This window comes from Schistocerca serialis, chromosome 1 (assembly GCF_023864345.2).
Source record: "Schistocerca serialis cubense isolate TAMUIC-IGC-003099 chromosome 1, iqSchSeri2.2, whole genome shotgun sequence".
NCBI classification, from domain to species: Eukaryota; Metazoa; Arthropoda; class Insecta; order Orthoptera; family Acrididae; genus Schistocerca; species Schistocerca serialis.
The window spans coordinates 661425970-661444318 of NC_064638.1; the positions used below are offsets into that span (position 1 = coordinate 661425970).

At 40.3% G+C, this 18349-nt stretch overlaps 1 protein-coding gene across 2 annotated transcripts in view; it reads right to left on the reverse strand.

Moving 5' to 3' along the window:
• Positions 1–18349, reverse strand: part of LOC126479519 (scaffold attachment factor B2-like) — a 184341-nt gene that overhangs the window by 124443 nt on the left and 41549 nt on the right. For both annotated transcript variants that reach the window (XM_050103792.1, XM_050103791.1), the window contains exons 3-4: positions 15091–15449; positions 14879–15001 (exon numbers count right to left, since the gene is read on the reverse strand). In XM_050103792.1, coding sequence (XP_049959749.1) covers positions 14879–15001; positions 15091–15449 — 482 coding nt within the window. The remainder of the gene's footprint in view (positions 1–14878; positions 15002–15090; positions 15450–18349) is intronic.

The window sequence follows — 18349 nt, forward strand, 5'->3', positions numbered from 1 at the left end:
ATAGGAAAAGTTAATGGTTTAAATTAACATACATGGTGTTGCTATGAGAAAATAAAAGCTTTCACACACAAGACTGGTCTCTAACATTAATACGCTGCTAAAGACGCTAAGCTTTCACACGTAATGTTGATCTTTTTTTTTTGTATGTGTTACATTTTAACATATATCACCCTATGTGTCAGTAAAATTTTTAGCTGAGTCCAGTGACTTGTCCTCGAAATTTTCCACAAATAAATTAGCTACCAGAGAGGAGAGAGGGCTTCCCTTATCACTACATCAATTTGCTCATAATAACGACATAAATGTCTGATCTTCTGGGCTCTAAATTCTTTTAAATGGCTCATCATCAAAGAGTTGATTTTTAAATGAGTGTCAAACGCTCTATGATTTAAGAAATTCATCGTACATTCTCGCACATAGTTCACCTTGCGTAAAAGGAACTTTTCTTTGAAAGCAATGCTTTTCAAACAACCATTCACTATATTTTCCCACAACCTGTTAGAAATAGGTTCATTTTAGCAGTTGTCAGTGAGTGCCAGATAACAGGTGCCACCGCGTTTACGCAGCTGCGATGACACAGGAAGCTCATATGTTCGTATGTGTAAACGATTAAGAGATCTTACATTATGTCAAAAAGAAACAAGATATCAGAGGATACTCCAAGAGCATCGGAATTTCATGAACCATACTAAAATGTGTACATTTAAAGTGCATACTTTAAGTGCACATTCGTATGTTCAGAGTCCCAATGCAGTAGGCCTTGACCTGATACTAATCTTTTCAATGTGGTTTTCGGGATGTAAATTTTCTTCTAGTACCAGCACTCTTATCTCATGTCTGGTTCTTTATTACAGCGTAATGCCATTAGTGCTTGAAGATGAAAATGTGCACTTGTAATGCAGTGAGCAGTTGAAACTAGCTAATAGTGTGGAATTAAACACTTCGTTTCAAATACATTGACTGCCTCAGTGGAAAAGGTTGATAAAATTTGTTGTTATGAAGCATTGCACAGTCTTCCTAAAGCCTTTGACATATTTTTCTGTTGGCAGACACTTATCAGCACTGCGTTTTCTTGCTGCATATGGCGCATTTACTTTGCAATAAAGTTTTATTTTTGTTTTTTCTCTCGTTCATGTTTTATTGCTGCAGTATTATTCTGCAGTAGTGGGATACAGTAACATCCTCAGAGTATCGGTTCTTCCCAGTCAAGATTACAAAAATTTAACTGAAAACTAAAACAATGAAAAATTCCCAGAATTCTAAAAAATTCGCGAATTTTTCCTGGTTTTCTGCCGGACGAAAAAAATTCCCAGGATTTTCCCGGATCTCCCGGGTTGTATACACCCTGAGCACTGTATACCCAGTCAGTTGGCACAAGCAACATACTGAATTCAAACAGCTGGTAACGATTTTTAAAATGACTAGGAGCACCATCGAAAATAATGATGACCTTTCTGCCCCTATTTACAGTTGAAGAATTTAGCGCATTGTTAGCCAAGCATGTGCTGAGTCATGTCCTGTGTCATCACATATAACTACAACACTTGTGGTCTTGTTTTGAAAACGTCACTCCTGTAAAAATTGAAACCTGGGAATTACTCCAATGACACCCTTTTACTTCTTGTGGGAGAATTACAGACCAGTTCTCAGCAAAATCACAGTGAAGCACTAAACATAGTTCTTCAGCCTATACACATCCTTTCACTTCTGCAATGTGGTGTTGCAATTTCTTCAGATGCTGGTGTGTTACTGCTTTCACTGACCATTTACCAAATACATCAATGAAACTGTCAAAGGCAACAGTATTCTTAATTAGTTTATTTTCCTCCCATATCACATATGTCATGTCTGTAGAGGTATCTGCGACATCTTCCAGAGCAATCACCACATTCTTGAAACAAACAAGTCTCTCACTTTACATCACAGGCTACTAACGACTTTACACGCCCAACCAAGGTGTCATATGTCACGTGCTCCAGGAAGTTCTTCAAAGTTACTAAGTTCAAAATTTGTGCAGTACACACAAAGAGGCATCTCAAGGCGGGTGTGGAACCACCCATTTAGGCTGTAGTGCACAAAATTTTGATCTTCCACTATTTGAAGCTTTCTTTGAAAATGTCTCTGGAATAACAGTTAAAACTTGCTCCTTTCCACTGTAGGATATTCAACAGCTGAATTGATATTTGTGAAAAACTCCTGGCAAGAGGTGCAAGAGTGCTTTGGCTTATTTTCTTCTGAAGATGGAATTTCTGCTTTGAAGGGTGTGGTCAGTTTTGCTGTAGGGTATTCATCCATAGCTTTAGTAATTTCTCCGCGCTTTCTTGATTCATAGAGCTTATGACTACTTCACGGTTTCTTAACAGGACTAACACCTACCTATGTAGATGACTGATCCAGGGTATTTAATTCTTCCTCCACTGTATCTTCTGCACCATGGGAGGCTTCACCTAGTTCAGATACTATCATTGTTGTTATTTTGTCAAAACATTTAGGACACAAAAAGTCGTCACTGGAAACATCTTCACTTTGAAACAGAGTCTTCAAATGAGAACACTTAATACCAACCTCAACAAAGTCTGTTTTTGTTTGTCTCATAACCTCTTATCATCATCTCCCCCCACCCATGAAACTTGCCGTTGGTGGGGAGGCTTATGTGCCCTATGACTTATCTTAGAAGAAAGATTAAGGAAAGGCAAACCTACGTTTCTAGCATTTGTAGACTTAGAGAAAGCTTTTGGCAATGTTGACTGGAATACTCTTTCAAATTCTGAAGGTGGCAGGGGTAAAATACAGGGAGCAAAGGGCTATTTACAATTTGTACAGAAACCAGATGGCAGTTATAAGAGTCAAGGGACATGAAAGGGAAGCAGTTGTTGGGAAGGGAGTGAGACAGGATTGTAGCCTCTCCCCGATGCTATTTAATTTGTATATTGAGCAAGCAGTAAAGGAAACAAAAGAAAAGTTCGGAGTAGGTATTAAATTCCATGGAGAAGAAATAAAAACTTTGAGGTTCGCCGATGACATTGTAATTCTGTCAGAGACAGCAAAGGACTTGGAAGAGCAGTTGAATGGAATGGACAGTGTCTTGAAAGGAGGACATAAGATGATCATCAACAAACACAAAACGAGGATAATGGAATGTAGTCGAATTAATTCGGGTGATGCTGATGGAATTAGATTAGAAAATGAGACACTTAAAGTAGTAAAGGAGGTTTGCTATTTGGGGAGCAAAATAACTGATGATGGTTGAAGTAAAGAGGATATAAAATGTAGACTGGCAATGGCAAGGAAAGCGTTTCTGAAGAAGAGAAATTTGTTAACATTGAGTATAGATTTAAGTGTCAGGAAGTCGTTTCTGAAAGTATTTGTATGGAGTGTAGCCATGTATGGAACTGAAACATGGACGATAAATAGTTTGGACAAGAAGAGAATAGAAGCTTTTGAAATGTGGTGCTACAGAAGAATGCTGAAGGTAAGATGGGTAGATCACATAACTAATGAGAAGGTATTGAATAGAATTGGGGAGAAGAGGAGTTTGTGGCACAACTTGACTAGAAGAAGGGATCAGTTGGTAGGACATGTTCTAAGGTATCAAGGGATCACCAATTTATTAGTGGAGGGCAAAAATCGTAGAGGGAGACCAAGAGATGAATACACTAAGCAGATTCAGAAGGATGTAGGCTGCAGTAAGTACTGGGAGATGAAGAAGCTTGCACAGGATAGAGTAGCATGGAGAGCTGCATCAAACCAGTCTCAGGACTGAAGACCGCCGCCGCCGCTGCCACCACCACCACCACCAACAACAACAACATATCCTCTTATATGGATATGCAAATGGTCAGCACTCTTCACTCTCCTGTGGCTCCAGTCAGAAGAAATTTCAGACAGTCCTTTTCACAAAACACACTGCAACTGTGTCAACTGGCAAATTCCTCACAAGAGCACACAACTCAGTGGATGATCTCATATTTCTTAAAAGCCCCTTCAGAAAACAAATTACCACTGAACAACTACAATACAGAAACCTGCAGTGAACAACCAAAACAAAGAAACTGACAAGAGACTACAACAAGTAGTAAGAAGTATCTGCAACAAAGAAAGTGTTAAGAAATAACTGCAACAAAGACATTAGAAATAAACATTGTAACAAAGTCATTAGTAAGAAACAATTTCAGTGAAGATATACATTACCCTTGAAAATTAAAAAAAATGATTTTTTAAAAATAAAACCTGTTGACCTTCGAAAGGGAAGTTCTCCTTCACAGAGAATATAGTACTACATGGTACTAATAAACAGAAAATAATTAATTTTTCTGGATTGGCATCTTTGAAAAAGGTTGTTTTCTGCAAATTATTAAAAAAATTCAAAAGGTGACAGTAAAAGAACTATGGACATATCTGTCAAATGGAGGATACCATTATAATCACAGAGCAATTATCTTGCAACTAACAAAATATCGAGAACTGTTACAGAGAAACGGCATTTTAAAAATTTTACCAAAATTCGCATTGTCATCTTTGGAGGCCTGTATCTCGGGGCAGCTATTTTTTGGAGAAAAGAAATATTACGTGTTTCTTTCTTACTTCTGAATTTTAACATATGCTAAATTCAATAACATCCGAGACTATGAAGGTAACCCCCATGCCTGAAGTGATAAGGATTATGCCACAAACTACCAATATCAAATGTTTAGTACACCTGGGGCAGATATGCCTGGCACTTTAGAAAACAACACACAGACAAAAATGAAAATAAATAATAATAATAATAATAATAATATATTTGGAAAGAACTTATGTGCAGCAACGTGTCTGCTGCATATTTTCGCATTATGATACGTTGCATATTTTCGTGTTATGAATGTATACATCCGAGTTCCACCAAACACAGTACATCAGTTTCCGAAGCATTGAAATCTAAATAGCAACACCCTTTTGTAAGCCAATCATAGACCATGTCACGTGATCTCACCAGCCCACAACGGCAGATATTCAAACCATAGGGCAAGTGATTTAGTCAGCCAATAGCAACATCGCTTCAGTAGCACGAACACATAAATAGGAAAAGTTAATGGTTTAAATTAGTGTACATAATGTGGCTACAAGAAACGCTAAGCTTTCACATATAATATCGGTCTTTTGTGTGTGTGTGTGTGTGTGTGTGTGTGTGTGTGTGTGTGTGTGTTACACTGTAAGATACATCACACACATGTGCCACTGAAATTTAAAATGAGAAATGTCTAGTCTTCTGGGCTCGAATTTCTTGTAAGTGGCTGGTCTTCAAAGTGTTAAGTTTTACGTTTTAAGCGACAGTCAAACACTGTTATTTAAGAAATGCATCAAACGTTCTCACACCAACATAATTCACCTTGCACAAAAGGAATTTTACTCTGAAAGTGACACTTCTTAAACCACCTCTCACAATATTTTCCCAAGACCCGTTAGAAATGGGTTCATTTCAGCAGTTGCTAGAGCGCGCTGGAAAACATGCGTTACTGCGCAAGTGAAGCTACGATGACGTAAGAAGCCCATTCATAGGTATCTTACATTACATCATAAAAGAAACAGACAATCACAGGATGCTCCAAGACCATCATAATTTTGTAAGCCGTACTAAAATGCATAATTTGGCTTGAAGTGGATATTCGTATGCCCAGATTCATAATCAAGTAGGTCAAACCTCATAATAAGCTTTTCAGTGCAGTTTTCGAGAGGTAAAATATCTTCAAGTATCTGCACTGTACTATTTCACTATGGCATAATGGCATATGTGCCACAAGGTGAAAATGTGCACTTGAAATTCTGAAAAGAGTTGGAGCTGGCCATTACTGTGGAATGAAGCACTTCGTATCAAATAAATACGCTGTCTCAGCGGGAAAGAGCAATAAAAGCCTAATTTCTTTCACAAACTAACAAAATTAACTTCATTGTTCTGCAAGGTGATTAATGGTGATTGGAAAAACATGGAAATAAAATCAGAAAGCAACCTAATAATATATTTTAGCATTCCGTAATTATGTGAATGTATTTTATTTCACTTGAGAGCTCCGAGCCAAAGAAATCATTTTGTTTTCGTTTGACGTGAGAGCCGTGAATGAAGAGGAAACAATAAAAACAATAAATGTAAACAAGGATCACAAGGAGACTACCTCGTAATCACGGTAACTCTGACTGCTCTGCATGGGCAAATCTGGCAGCTAGGGCATGCCAGAAAACTTTTTCCAATTAGCATCTGGCTGCTTGCTGCTACTGCTAACAATCACACTTAAGCAGCCGAGGCCATACAAAGTACTGCTCATATGCGACTCACTTGCGCATGCACCCACTGGAAACTGCTCAAACAAACATACTGTAAACAGTTTTGACATCTCACTCATCATAAGCAGTTTGTTGTTACGAAGTATTGCACAGTCTCCGTCCTAAGGCCTTTGGAACATTTTGCTGCTGGGAGATGCTTGTGTGCACATGGTGTTTTGTTGTTTAAATGGCACATTTCCCTTGTAACTGAAGTTTTATTTTGGGTTTTTCTCTCATTTATGTTTTATTATTGCATTATTATCATTCTGCAGTGGCGGGGTATGGTAATATTCTTTATCACACAGGGTGTTTCAAAAATGACCGGTATATTTGAAACGGCAATAAAAACTAAACGAGCAGCGATAGAAATACACCGTTTGTTGCAATATGCTTGGGACAACAGTACATTTTCAGGCAGACAAACTTTCGAAATTACAGTAGTTACAATTTTCAACAACAGATGGCGCTGCAAGTGATGTGAAAGATATAGAAGACAACGCAGTCTGTGGGTACGCCATTCTGTATGTCGTCTTTCTGCTGTAAGCGTGTGCTGTTCACAACGCGATAGTGTGCTGTAGACAACATGGTTTATTCCTTAGAACAGAGGATTTTTCTAGTGTTGGAATTCCACCGCCTAGAACACAGTGTTGTTGCAACAAGACGAAGTTTTCAACGGAGGTTTAATGTAACCGAAAAGCGATACAATAAAGGATCTGTTTGAAAAATTTCAACGGACTGGGAACGTGACGGATGAACGTGCTGGAAAGGTAGGGCGACCGCGTACGGCAACCACAGGGGGCAACGCGCAGCGAGTGCAGCAGGTGATCCAACAGCGGCCTCGGGTTTCCATTCGCCGTGTTGCAGCTGCGATCCAAATGACGCCAACGTCCATGTATTGTCTCATGCGCCAGAGTTTACACCTCTATCCATACAAAATTCAAACGCGGCAACCCCTCAGCGCCGCTACCATTGCTGCACGAGAGACATTCGTTAACGATATAGTGCACAGGATTGATGACGGCGATATGCATGTGGGCAGCATTTGGTTTACTGACGAAGCTTATTTTTACCTGGACGGCTTCGTCAATAAACAGAACTGGTGCATATGGGGAACCGAAAAGCCCCATGTTGCAGCCCCATCATCCCTGCATCCTCAAAAAGTACTGGTCTGGGCCGCCATTTCTTCCAAAGGAATCATTGGCCCATTTTTCAGATCCGAAACGATTACTGCATCACGCTATCTGGACATTCTTCGTGAATTTGTGGCAGTACAAACTGCCTTAGACGACACTGCGAACACCTCGTGGTTTATGCAAGATGGTGTCCGGCCACATCACACTGCCGACGTCTTTAATTTCCTGAATGAATATTTCGATGATCGTGTGATTGCTTTAGGCTATCAGAAACATACAGGAGGCGGCGTGGATTGGCCTCCCTATTCGCCAGACATGAACCCCTGTGACTTCTTTTTGTGGGGACACTTGAAAGACCAGGTGTACCGCCAGAATCCAGAAACAATTGAACAGCTGAAGCAGTACATCTCATCTGCATGTGAAGCCATTCCGCCAGACACGTTGTCAAAGGTTTCGGGTAATTTCATTCAGAGACTACGCCATATTATTGCTACGCATGGTGGATATGTGGAAAATATCGTACTATAGAGTTTCCCAGACCGCAGCGCCATCTGTTGTTGAAAATTGTAACTACTGTAATTTCGAAAGTTTGTCTGCCTGAAAATGTACTGTTGTCCCAAGCATATTGCAACAAATGGTGTATTTCTATCGCTGCTCGTTTAGTTTTTATTGCCGTTTCAAATATACCGGTCATTTTTGAAACACCCTGTAATATCAGCTGTTACCAATCAAAATTACAAAAAATTACCTGAAAACTAAATCGAAAAGTTCCCAGAATTACGAAAAGTTCCCAGAATTACGAAAAGTTCCCAGAATTACGAAAAGTTCCCAGAATTACGAAAAGTTCCCAGAATTACGAAAAGTTCCCAGAATTACGAAAAGTTCCCAGAATTACGAAAAGTTCCCAGAATTACGAAAAGTTCCCAGAATTACGAAAAGTTCCCAGAATTACGAAAAGTTCCCAGAATTCCGAAAAATTCTGGTGTTTTCTCTGGAGCATAACACAATGCAATACGACAGTGAAGATACATTTTGATTTATTGTACAAATCTCAATGCAGACATTTTAAGAATGGTGCTAAACATTTTAATAACCATTATAAATCTCCCAAAGATGAATTCGACAAGCATATTATTGAGTATTATACGGAACTGCTACAATTCATGAGGCAAACAAGCCATCTGTCTGTCCTGTCTGATCCCTCTTGCAGAGGGAAACAACACATTCTCGTATGTAAAACATACAGACATATGTTGATCTAAACGATTTAAAAAACTGGACAACAGTCAAAACAGTTGTTATTTAAATAACAACCTGTTTTCACATTAATTTATTACTTATTAAAATTGGTTATGTAGCCTGATGCTTGTTCGTTTATATGGGGGCGGCAGTAAAAGGGTATGACATTTTCCACATTTTATTGGTAAGAATTTCAATGAAAAAATTCGATTAGAAGGAAAATGTACTGAATAAACCTGATGAGAACATTATATGTATTCTTCCACGTTTGCTTGAATCTCACTGGATTTCGTTTCACGTTGAGTGGAAGCCGAGCTCAGACCAGTAGTCAAGTACGATCATAAGGATGTGTTTTTTGCTGTGTTACATGCGTACAGACCGAGTGAATGCGGGACAACAGCTTTACCGGTCTATTACACTTGGGACAGCACTGCCCAGCCAGCAGTCCGACTAACCTGTAATGATGTGAGCAGTTGCAGTTCAGACATATAAACAGACGAGCAGAGAAACAATAAAGCTTCGGATGTCATTTTATTTCTAAAGAGAATAAAATGAAATTCAGCAAAACTCCAGTACTACAGTACACGTGACGTATTCTAACTGAAAATTTCAAACTTAAACATAGGGTAATTTCTTTGAATGAGCAGTGTGTGATACAAAAGCATACTCCAGGGATTTCACCGTTTACTGTTGAATACTGAAGCCACTAAAGGTATATTAATTACAGCCAGTTGTCTGGAAATCTTTTATCTTCTTCCTTATCTGAATCAGAGAAATACATTTCCCTTCTGGAAATGTCACCTGCTACGTTGAAAATGAGACAATTAACAAAACAGGAAAATTGTGTGCAATATGTAACTAGAAACAAGAAGATGGGGGATTATTCACAAAAAATAATGATGAATTGTACAATGACGAGATGTACACCACTGGCCATTAAAATTGCTACATCACGAAGATGACGTGCTACAGACGCGAAATTTTACCGACAGGAAGAAGATGCTGTAATATGCAAATGATTAGCTTTTCAGAGCATTCAGACAAGGTTGGCGCCAGTGGCGACACCTACAACGTGCTGACATGAGGAAAGTTTCCAACCGATTTCTCACACACAAACAGCAGTTAACCGGCGTTGCCTGGTGAAACATTGTTGTGATGCCTCGTGTAAGGGGGAGAAATGCCTACCATCACGTTTCTGACTTTGATAAAGGTCGGATTGTAGCCTATCGCGACTGCGGTTTATCGTATCGCGACATTGCTGCTAGCGTTGGTCGAGATCCAATGACTGTTAGCAGAATATGGAATCGGTGGATTCAGAAAGATAATATGGAACGACATGCTGGATCCCAACGGCCTCGTATCATTAGCAGTCGAGATGACAGGCATCTTACCTGCATGGCCGTAACTGATTGTGCAGCCACGTCTCGACCCCTGAGTCAACAGATGGGGACGTTTGCAGGACGACAACAATCTGCACGAACAGTTCGACGACGTTTGCAGCAGCATGGACTATCAGCTCGGAGACCATGGCTGCGGTTACCCTTGATGCTGCATCACAGACAGGAGCGCCTGCGATGGTGTACTCAACGACAAACCTGGGTGCACGAATGACAAAATGTCATTTTTTCGGACGAATGCAGGTTCTGTTTGCAGCATCATACTGGTCGCATCCATGTTTGGTGACATCGCGGTGAACACACATTGGAAGCGTGTATTCGTCATCGCCATATGGGCGTATCACCCGGCGTGATTGTATGGGGTGCCATTGGTTAGACGTCTCCGTCACCTCTTGTTCGCATTGACGGCACTTGGAACAGTGGACGTTACATTTCAGATGTGTTATGATCCGTGGCTCTACCCTTCATTCGATCCCTGCGAAACCCTACATTTCAGCAGGATAATGCACGACCGCATGTTGCAGGTCCTGTACGGGCCTTTCTGGATACAGAAAATGTTCGACTGCTGCCCTGGCCAGCACATTCTCCAGATCTCTCAACAACTGAAAATGTCTGGTCAATGGTGGCCTAACAACTGGCTCGTCACAATATGCCAGTCACTACTATTGAAGAACAGTGGTATCGTGTTGAAGCTGCATGGGTAGCTGTACCTGTACACGCCATCCAAGCTCTGTTTGACTCAATGCCCAGGCGTATCAAGGCCGTTATTACGGCCAGAGGTGGTTCTTCTGGGCACTAATTTCTCAGGATCTATGCACCCAAATTGTGTGGAAATGTATCACTTGTCAGTTCTAGTATAATATATTTGTCCAATGAATACCCGTTTATCATCTGCATTTCTTCGTGGTGTAGCAATTTTAATGGCCAGTATTGTAGGTATTTCAAAATGAACACGAAAAATCAATCACTAAGATGAAATGAGAATGGACAAACTGTGATGTAATAGATTTTAAGTCAATTAAATTATCAATTCCGCTCCACGTTCTGATATTTGTGTCTCAACTGAATCTAATACAGTCTGTCAGAAAAATCCAAAACAGACTATCTCTCTAAAATTATGAAAAACTTTAGGAACAAATAATTTCTCCGCACTTTTTAACAGTGTTCCATACACGTTTCATTTTGGAACAGGAGACAGCCTCAGCCATTTTCATACTGTGAATGAACAGAGCAAATATCAGAGTACAGCAGTGCTGAGGCTCTGACTGTACACAATTTTTTAAATAAAAACTACATAGCTAAAGTGCGATTAAGAAAATGCTGATGGCTGCTAACACATTTCAGTAACTTGAAGTTTTTTTAACACAACCTAGTAATAACATACCTAATTTCTAAGTAGGACCTACTTCTAAGAGCGTAACACCACCAGTGTATATGTGCTATGGCTTCTGACCAATCATCACATTTTTGTTTGCTTATATCAGGTTTATTCTTATGACGAACCAAGTAGAGCTTGATGTATAAATGAATAAGCATACATAGCTGTGCATTTAGGTAGAGCGGAGTAAGAAGGTCACCTCAAGGATTAGAACTCACTCTTCTGTACAAAGATTTATTGTGGAATACATTCCGTTGTTCTATTTATTTGTTCAAGTTATTCTCGATGGACTCTGCGCATAGAGGAGAGCTGTAGCACTTCATTTCACATCAACTCAACTCCATTCTAAGTACTGCAAAGAGACTTCTGTGTTGTTTGTGGTTTCAAGGAATATCAAAACTCTTAACACAATATACTACAATACAGTCAATATACTGAATCTTTTCAAAATTCTTTTAGCTCAATTGATTAAATATCAAGGGTCTGAACTGAATGTCAGTTTCAAATAACGACACATGCTAATGACTAATCATGTCTGATTATAGTCAATACAATAAATTCCAATTACAACTCCAAGTTGTCAGAACATTAATTTAGTAAACACTGGTTTTAAATCAAGATCTATAAAGATTTCATTGAGTCAGGAGTTCAACAACTATTACAGAGTACATGGTGATTCAGTTTTCACAACATAGTGACAACAGGTTAAAGCTAAGGGTCAGAACTGATAAAATACAGGTAATTTTTTGTCCTTTACATAGTTCTTAATGTCACAATTTCCAGAAAACTTAGCATGTAGAAGTGTTCCAGACTTTGCAATATTAATTTCAATTGGTTCTGGGAACCTTTTCACATTTCTCAACTGTACATTACTATTTATTAAATATTCTGTAACTCTGGAATCCAAGTAACATTCAATTTCAATTGATGATGTCGAATTTTTGTAAGTAGCTGCAGTAATTATTCTTTTTCATCAGAGGCTGCTCCTGCAGAATTTTGTTTTAGTTTCTGTGGTTTGCTTTTCTTCGGTTTAAAACAATATGACATTTTGTATCTTTCCAACACCAGAAAATAAAAAATCAATACCTCTGTTAGCCGATTTAATATTGTCCTGACTACGACAAAAACAATGTTGACTTCATGTGGTCTTTCCTGACATCTGCCCTCTTTGTCTCTTCATTCAAAAGTAGATTCTTTAAGAAATCTAGAATTAAAATATCTGGTGACAAATGTTTCTGGCACTGTGACTAGACAGTCATAATCCAGCGGCACTGTCAACAACTGATATGATCAACAACCGTTTCTTCTAATCTCGCTCCACATGATTTTCCACACTCTCATTTGTTGAATTGTGAAAATAACCAATAAGCAAGTTATTTGTTGACTCGCCTTTCATCATAAGCATAGCTTTCCAACTTAAAAACTGACTTTCAATTTCTCTTCACTTGAAAACATTACACAGTGACAGCCACAGAGGTACTTTTGTCTTTGGCATACGCCAGATAATTATCCTCGATTCTCTGTATTGTCTGAAACATTTGTTGTTGCATTTCTTCAAAGGTGCTAGTTGCACATATTTTTGCTGAATCATTCTCTTCATATACAATTATTTCATAACAATGAATCTGAATAAATTCCTGCAGATCCACCTCAATTAACAGAACCCCAATTAAAAATTTCCAATTAATAAAATTTGTTCATCAAACAGTGGACATTTTTATTTCTCTGACTCATCCACAATCAACAACGCTGACATTGCATCCTTTGTATAACGGTCAACCAAATGAAAATGAGACAGATGGAAAGAAAGTAAATAAACTGTTTATCATTTCAAAGGTAAGTAAACTCCATACCTGTTAATACATTAACCCACAGAAAGACAATCAGTCAAAACCTTCATGGAAAAATGTTTGCAGTTGCCTAAGAAACCATGATTGTACCCCCATCTTGCCAAAGTTGTTTCGAGTACAGTGCTGAAATTTCGCTGGAAATCCCTTACACATCCTCCATTCCCCATGCGATGTCCATGTTTTTGAAGCCCTGAAGAAACACCTCCATGGCTCCACAGGCAGCTGCAAACATTATCCTATGAGACCACTGGACATCTTGTCTCACAGTGGGATAAATGTTAACTTTTTGTGTATCTATCTTTGTGAGTTATGTTTAATATGACTTCAGCCGTTCACTTATGTAACAAAATGAAATACCTGCAGCCACATTCATTGACTCAATACATCATCTTCAGGCCTTAACTGTTCCTGAGGGGATAAACTCCAATCCTATAAATGATTCCATCAGTGGCCAACGTATATCAGCTGGATTTTGTAGAATACTGTAAAAGCGATATATCATCTTTGAAGTTACAGCCTACAGACACACATGGCCCGTCAAGAATAGAGGTAGATGCAACTTCTTTCAGTTTATTTTTAGTAACACTTACTCCAGTGCCACTCTCCATTTCTATATAATAATGTTCTCGGAAACTGGCATCATGATGCGCACGTCAACATCGCCTGTAGCGCGACGTAGCTCAGTAGCTCCATTCAATGCAGTCGCTAGCTGATGGCTGCAGACAACATGATTTTTACAGTATTCTAAGGAAGTCAAGCTCATAGATGTTGGCCACCAATGGAATCACATATACTATACAGTGTCAGTTAAGGCCTGAAGATGATGTATGAGTTACCAAAACTAGTGGCAATGTAATAAAATAACATCAAAATGTATGCTGCGGGTGTTTCTTTTTATTGCATAAATCTATTAACAGTTATGGAAATTACTTTTGAAATAAACAGTTCTTTTACTTTTTTCTCACAGGTCTTGTTTTCATTTGATTGCCCTTATACTGTACAAAAAAATTACATGTCCTGCAATTCAACACAGCTCTGGGCCCAGAACCTTATGAACTATGAGAGCTATGGGCAGTCTTCAGGCACATCAACAATGGAGTAAAATATTTCATCACAGAGCTGGTATCTAAAAGCTAAAGGAACATAACAAAAATCGAGATATTTGGATTACAATTATCAACAGAAGATAATGAGCTGCAATTTTTGTTTAGATCCTGCAGACAATGAGCTCTCAAATCAGCATTTTACATACTCTTCACTAGTGGAATACTCCAATTCCATTCCGGCCACTCTAGTATCACTGCACTATTTTTAAGTACACTCTCATGAAGAGACCTTTAAACCAACAGAACTGCAAACATATGGCAAAATGATGATAAATGCCAATTGATAAATGTAATTTTAATCAATGACCTCCATATTATAGCATGTGCAACGGTACAGCACACTACACTTAGAAATGAGGTGGGAGAGGGTAGGGGAGAGATGAGCTCTTAACTCCTGTCAAAATCAAACTGCAACTATACTGGATATTCTCTCCTGCAGGCAGCACAGGAACTAAAAATCACAGTAATAACTTCTTACCTCTTCAGCCAAAAGCTTCTCTTCATCTTCTCCTATCGTCAGATTTATTGAATCTTCATTATCAGCCGAGTTAGCTTCAGGCACCTGCTTTTCATGTTCAGAATGCTGCGAAACATTCACCTCCTAATAAAGAAAATTTTAACTATAGTGGACTGCTCCAATCCTCTGTACACATGAGAAATAAAATACAACAGCCAACGTGTCATACTAACAGGTTCCTTTTCTGCCAATTTACATGGTTTTGTTTTGTCTTCTTCTTCTCCCCCTCCTCTCACTCCTCCTCCAGAATGTACGGTGACTCCTTCCGTAGTCTCACCATTCGCTTTTCCACTGGGTTTTTCTTCTAATTCTGTCTCTTTGCCATTTCCCTCTCCTGCACTTTCTGCATTATCAGTCACAGATGGTTCTCCTTTTGATGATGTGTTTGTAACTTCCTTCTCTGCACTTTCTGTTTCTTGAGCATCTGCATCTCCATCTTCTTCATCATCGTCCTCTTCATCTTTATCTTTTACATCATCATCCAAATCAGCACTGTTTCCATCCTGAGATTCAGCATCTTGTTCACCACGTTCTGTAAAGAACAGATTTGTAATTAAACCAGTTTTGTCTTCCTTCTGCGACCTAACAAACTGACAATTAAGATACATAAACACATTCTCTGGTTTTAGCAATTTCCCTGAAAGATACAATTTCATAACTGTACAGAAAAATACAAGAAAAATCAGATAAAATTTAACATACTAAGAGGAGGAGAATGTGCCATACTTTTCACTGCTAAAAAAACCCACATGCTATATGGAGCAAGTACAATTGGTCAATAGGATAAATATAACTGATTGGTTGACTACTAGTCAATGACAAACTATTGTTTAAGTAAGACCTATTGGAGATGTGTTAGTCCTGTAGTTCACATAATACTGGGGTTGATGTAAATTAGCACGAACATTAACCCACAGAAAGTCTGTAGTCTATGATTTTAAACAATACTTCAAGCCTGTAGCTGTCAAGCAGTAATTCCAAGACTAGGGAAATAGCAGAAGACTGGAAACTGTTCACATGAGCAGGAAGCATTGGACAGCATTCGAGATCAGACAATATTCTTAGTGGCTACTGAAATAAGGGTGACATTTAAGAACTCTCCTTTACAGGACTCCATTCTCTCTCTCTCTCTCTCTCTCTCTCTCTCTCTCTCTCTCTCTCTGTGTGTGTGTGTGTGTGTGTGTGTGTGTGTGTGTGTGTGTGTGTGTGTGTGTGTGTGTGTGTGTGTGAGGTTTATGGGCACTAAACAGTGTGGTCATCAGCGCCCAAACGCATAAAAACAGGAACACATGCAGTGAAGGGACTAAGACGGACAGTGAACAAGGAGAACGGCTAAAAGACACAGACCTGACGCAGTTCCAAATCCTCACATACAGAGGCAAAACAAGAGGAGAAAAAAACGCACTAAAAAAGGAAAGGAAACACAAGGAAAAGAGAACAGAAACCGAAGGGAAACAAGGAGGTAATCGTGACTGGCGGACCTCTTACCTAAAACCTGGGTGAGCCAGTCACCCAGCAGCACATTAAAACCCTCTCCCTAAAATCCGAGGCAACAAATTTCACAGGACAAAACCGTAAGACCTTAACCACAGTCGTTGCGTCGTCTTGCAAAATAGAGGGCAAATCCGGTGGCAAAGAAACCACCGCCCTCTAGTCAGAGAATAAAAGACAGTCAAGTAAAATGTGGCGGACAGTAATCTGGACGCCACAAGCACTGCTGATTCGGGGGGTCCTCCCGCCGGAGTAAAAAACCATGCGTTAAGGGACTGTGCCCGATGTGGAGGCAGGAGTGCAGCTCCTCCGGTACTCCGACAAGTCTAAAAGGACGCTGGGCCTCTGGAGCAACCAGGGAGGCAGGCGGGTAAAACCTTGGCGTTGGGGGGCCACACGCTTCACACCAAGGGACTCAAGCAAATGCTTGGCACAAATCCCAAATGGTCTCGTTGCCCTGGGAGGACTGGAAAAGAGACATTCATAGGCGGTTCGGCAACGGTAGGGTACGCAGGGGAGGTAGGACAGGTAAGGAATTGACACACCTGTCGCACCATGAGGAGTTTCCGCCAGATGGCGAGCGGCAGTTCCCCTGCCTCAGCACACAGGCTGGGGATGGGACTGGTACGGAAGGCACCAGTGGCCAGCCTGATACCCTAATGGTGTGCTGCGTCAAGAATCTTCAGATACGAAGGCTTTCCTGACCCATACACAGTGCAACCATAGTCAAGACGCGATCGGACGAAAGCCCTATAAAACTGCAACAGACGCGCCCGATCTGCTCCCCAGGACCGATGGCTCAGACACTTCAAAATATTCAGTGCCTTCAGGGTGCGCACCTTGAGGTCTTTAAGGTGAGGCAACCATGACAACTTGGAATCAAAAGTGAGGCACAGGAACCTCACAGTGTCTCTAAAAGGAAGAATGGTGTCCCTCAGACGCAATTCGGGGGAGGTAAAAAGACATCGAGAACGATTAAAATGAACACATACATTTGTCTGTAGAAAAGGTAAAACCCATCTTCGCTGTCCATGCCTCTAATCGCTTTATCGTAAGCTGCAACTGCTGACTAGCAGTGACAAGACTGGAGGAAGAACAGAAAACAGCAAAATCGTCCACAAACAAGGAGCAATGAGCAGGATTCCGGATAGTGGACGTGATACTGTTAATGGCGACGGCAAAGAGGGTGACACTTAAAACGCTTCCCTGAGGAACACCATTCTCCTGCACGTACAATTCAGGTAGCACATTACCAACCCGATATCGAAAGAGGCGGTGGGAAAGAAAGGACCGAATGAAGATGGGGAGACGGCCATGAAAGCCCCACTGATGGAGTTGATTGAGGATAAGGCGGCGCCAAGTAGTGTCATACGCCTTATTAATGTCAAAGAATACACCTAGACAATGCTGGTTACGTAGGAAGGCCTGCTGGATGGTCGCCTCAAGCAGGGTCAAGTTGTCTATAGTTGAACGACATCTCCGAAAGCCACACTGAGAGGGGCTAAGGAGCTGCCTGGTCTCGAGCAGCCAAACCAGGCGACGGTTGACCATGCGTTCCAACGTCTTCCCGACACAGCTCGTCAAAGCAGTACTTCGATAACTACTGGGATGCTTTTGGTCCTTCCCGGTTTGAGGAGGGGAATCAAAATTGCCTCCCTCCACGAGTCAGGGAACATGCCGGATAACCGTATCATATTAAAACAATTCAGGAGAACTTCCTTGGATGGCAGCAACAACTGCTGCAGCATGCTGAACCGGATTTGATCATGACCAGGCGCAGTATCATGAGCCACAGACAGCGCCGAATCCAGTTCCCACATTGTGAAGAGGCAGTTGTAGGGTTCAGAATTTGGAGACCGGAAGTCCAAGTGACCCCTCTCGATGGCAGTGCGGTAGCGGCAGAAATCTGGATCACAGTTAATAGTGGAGGTAGATTCCGCA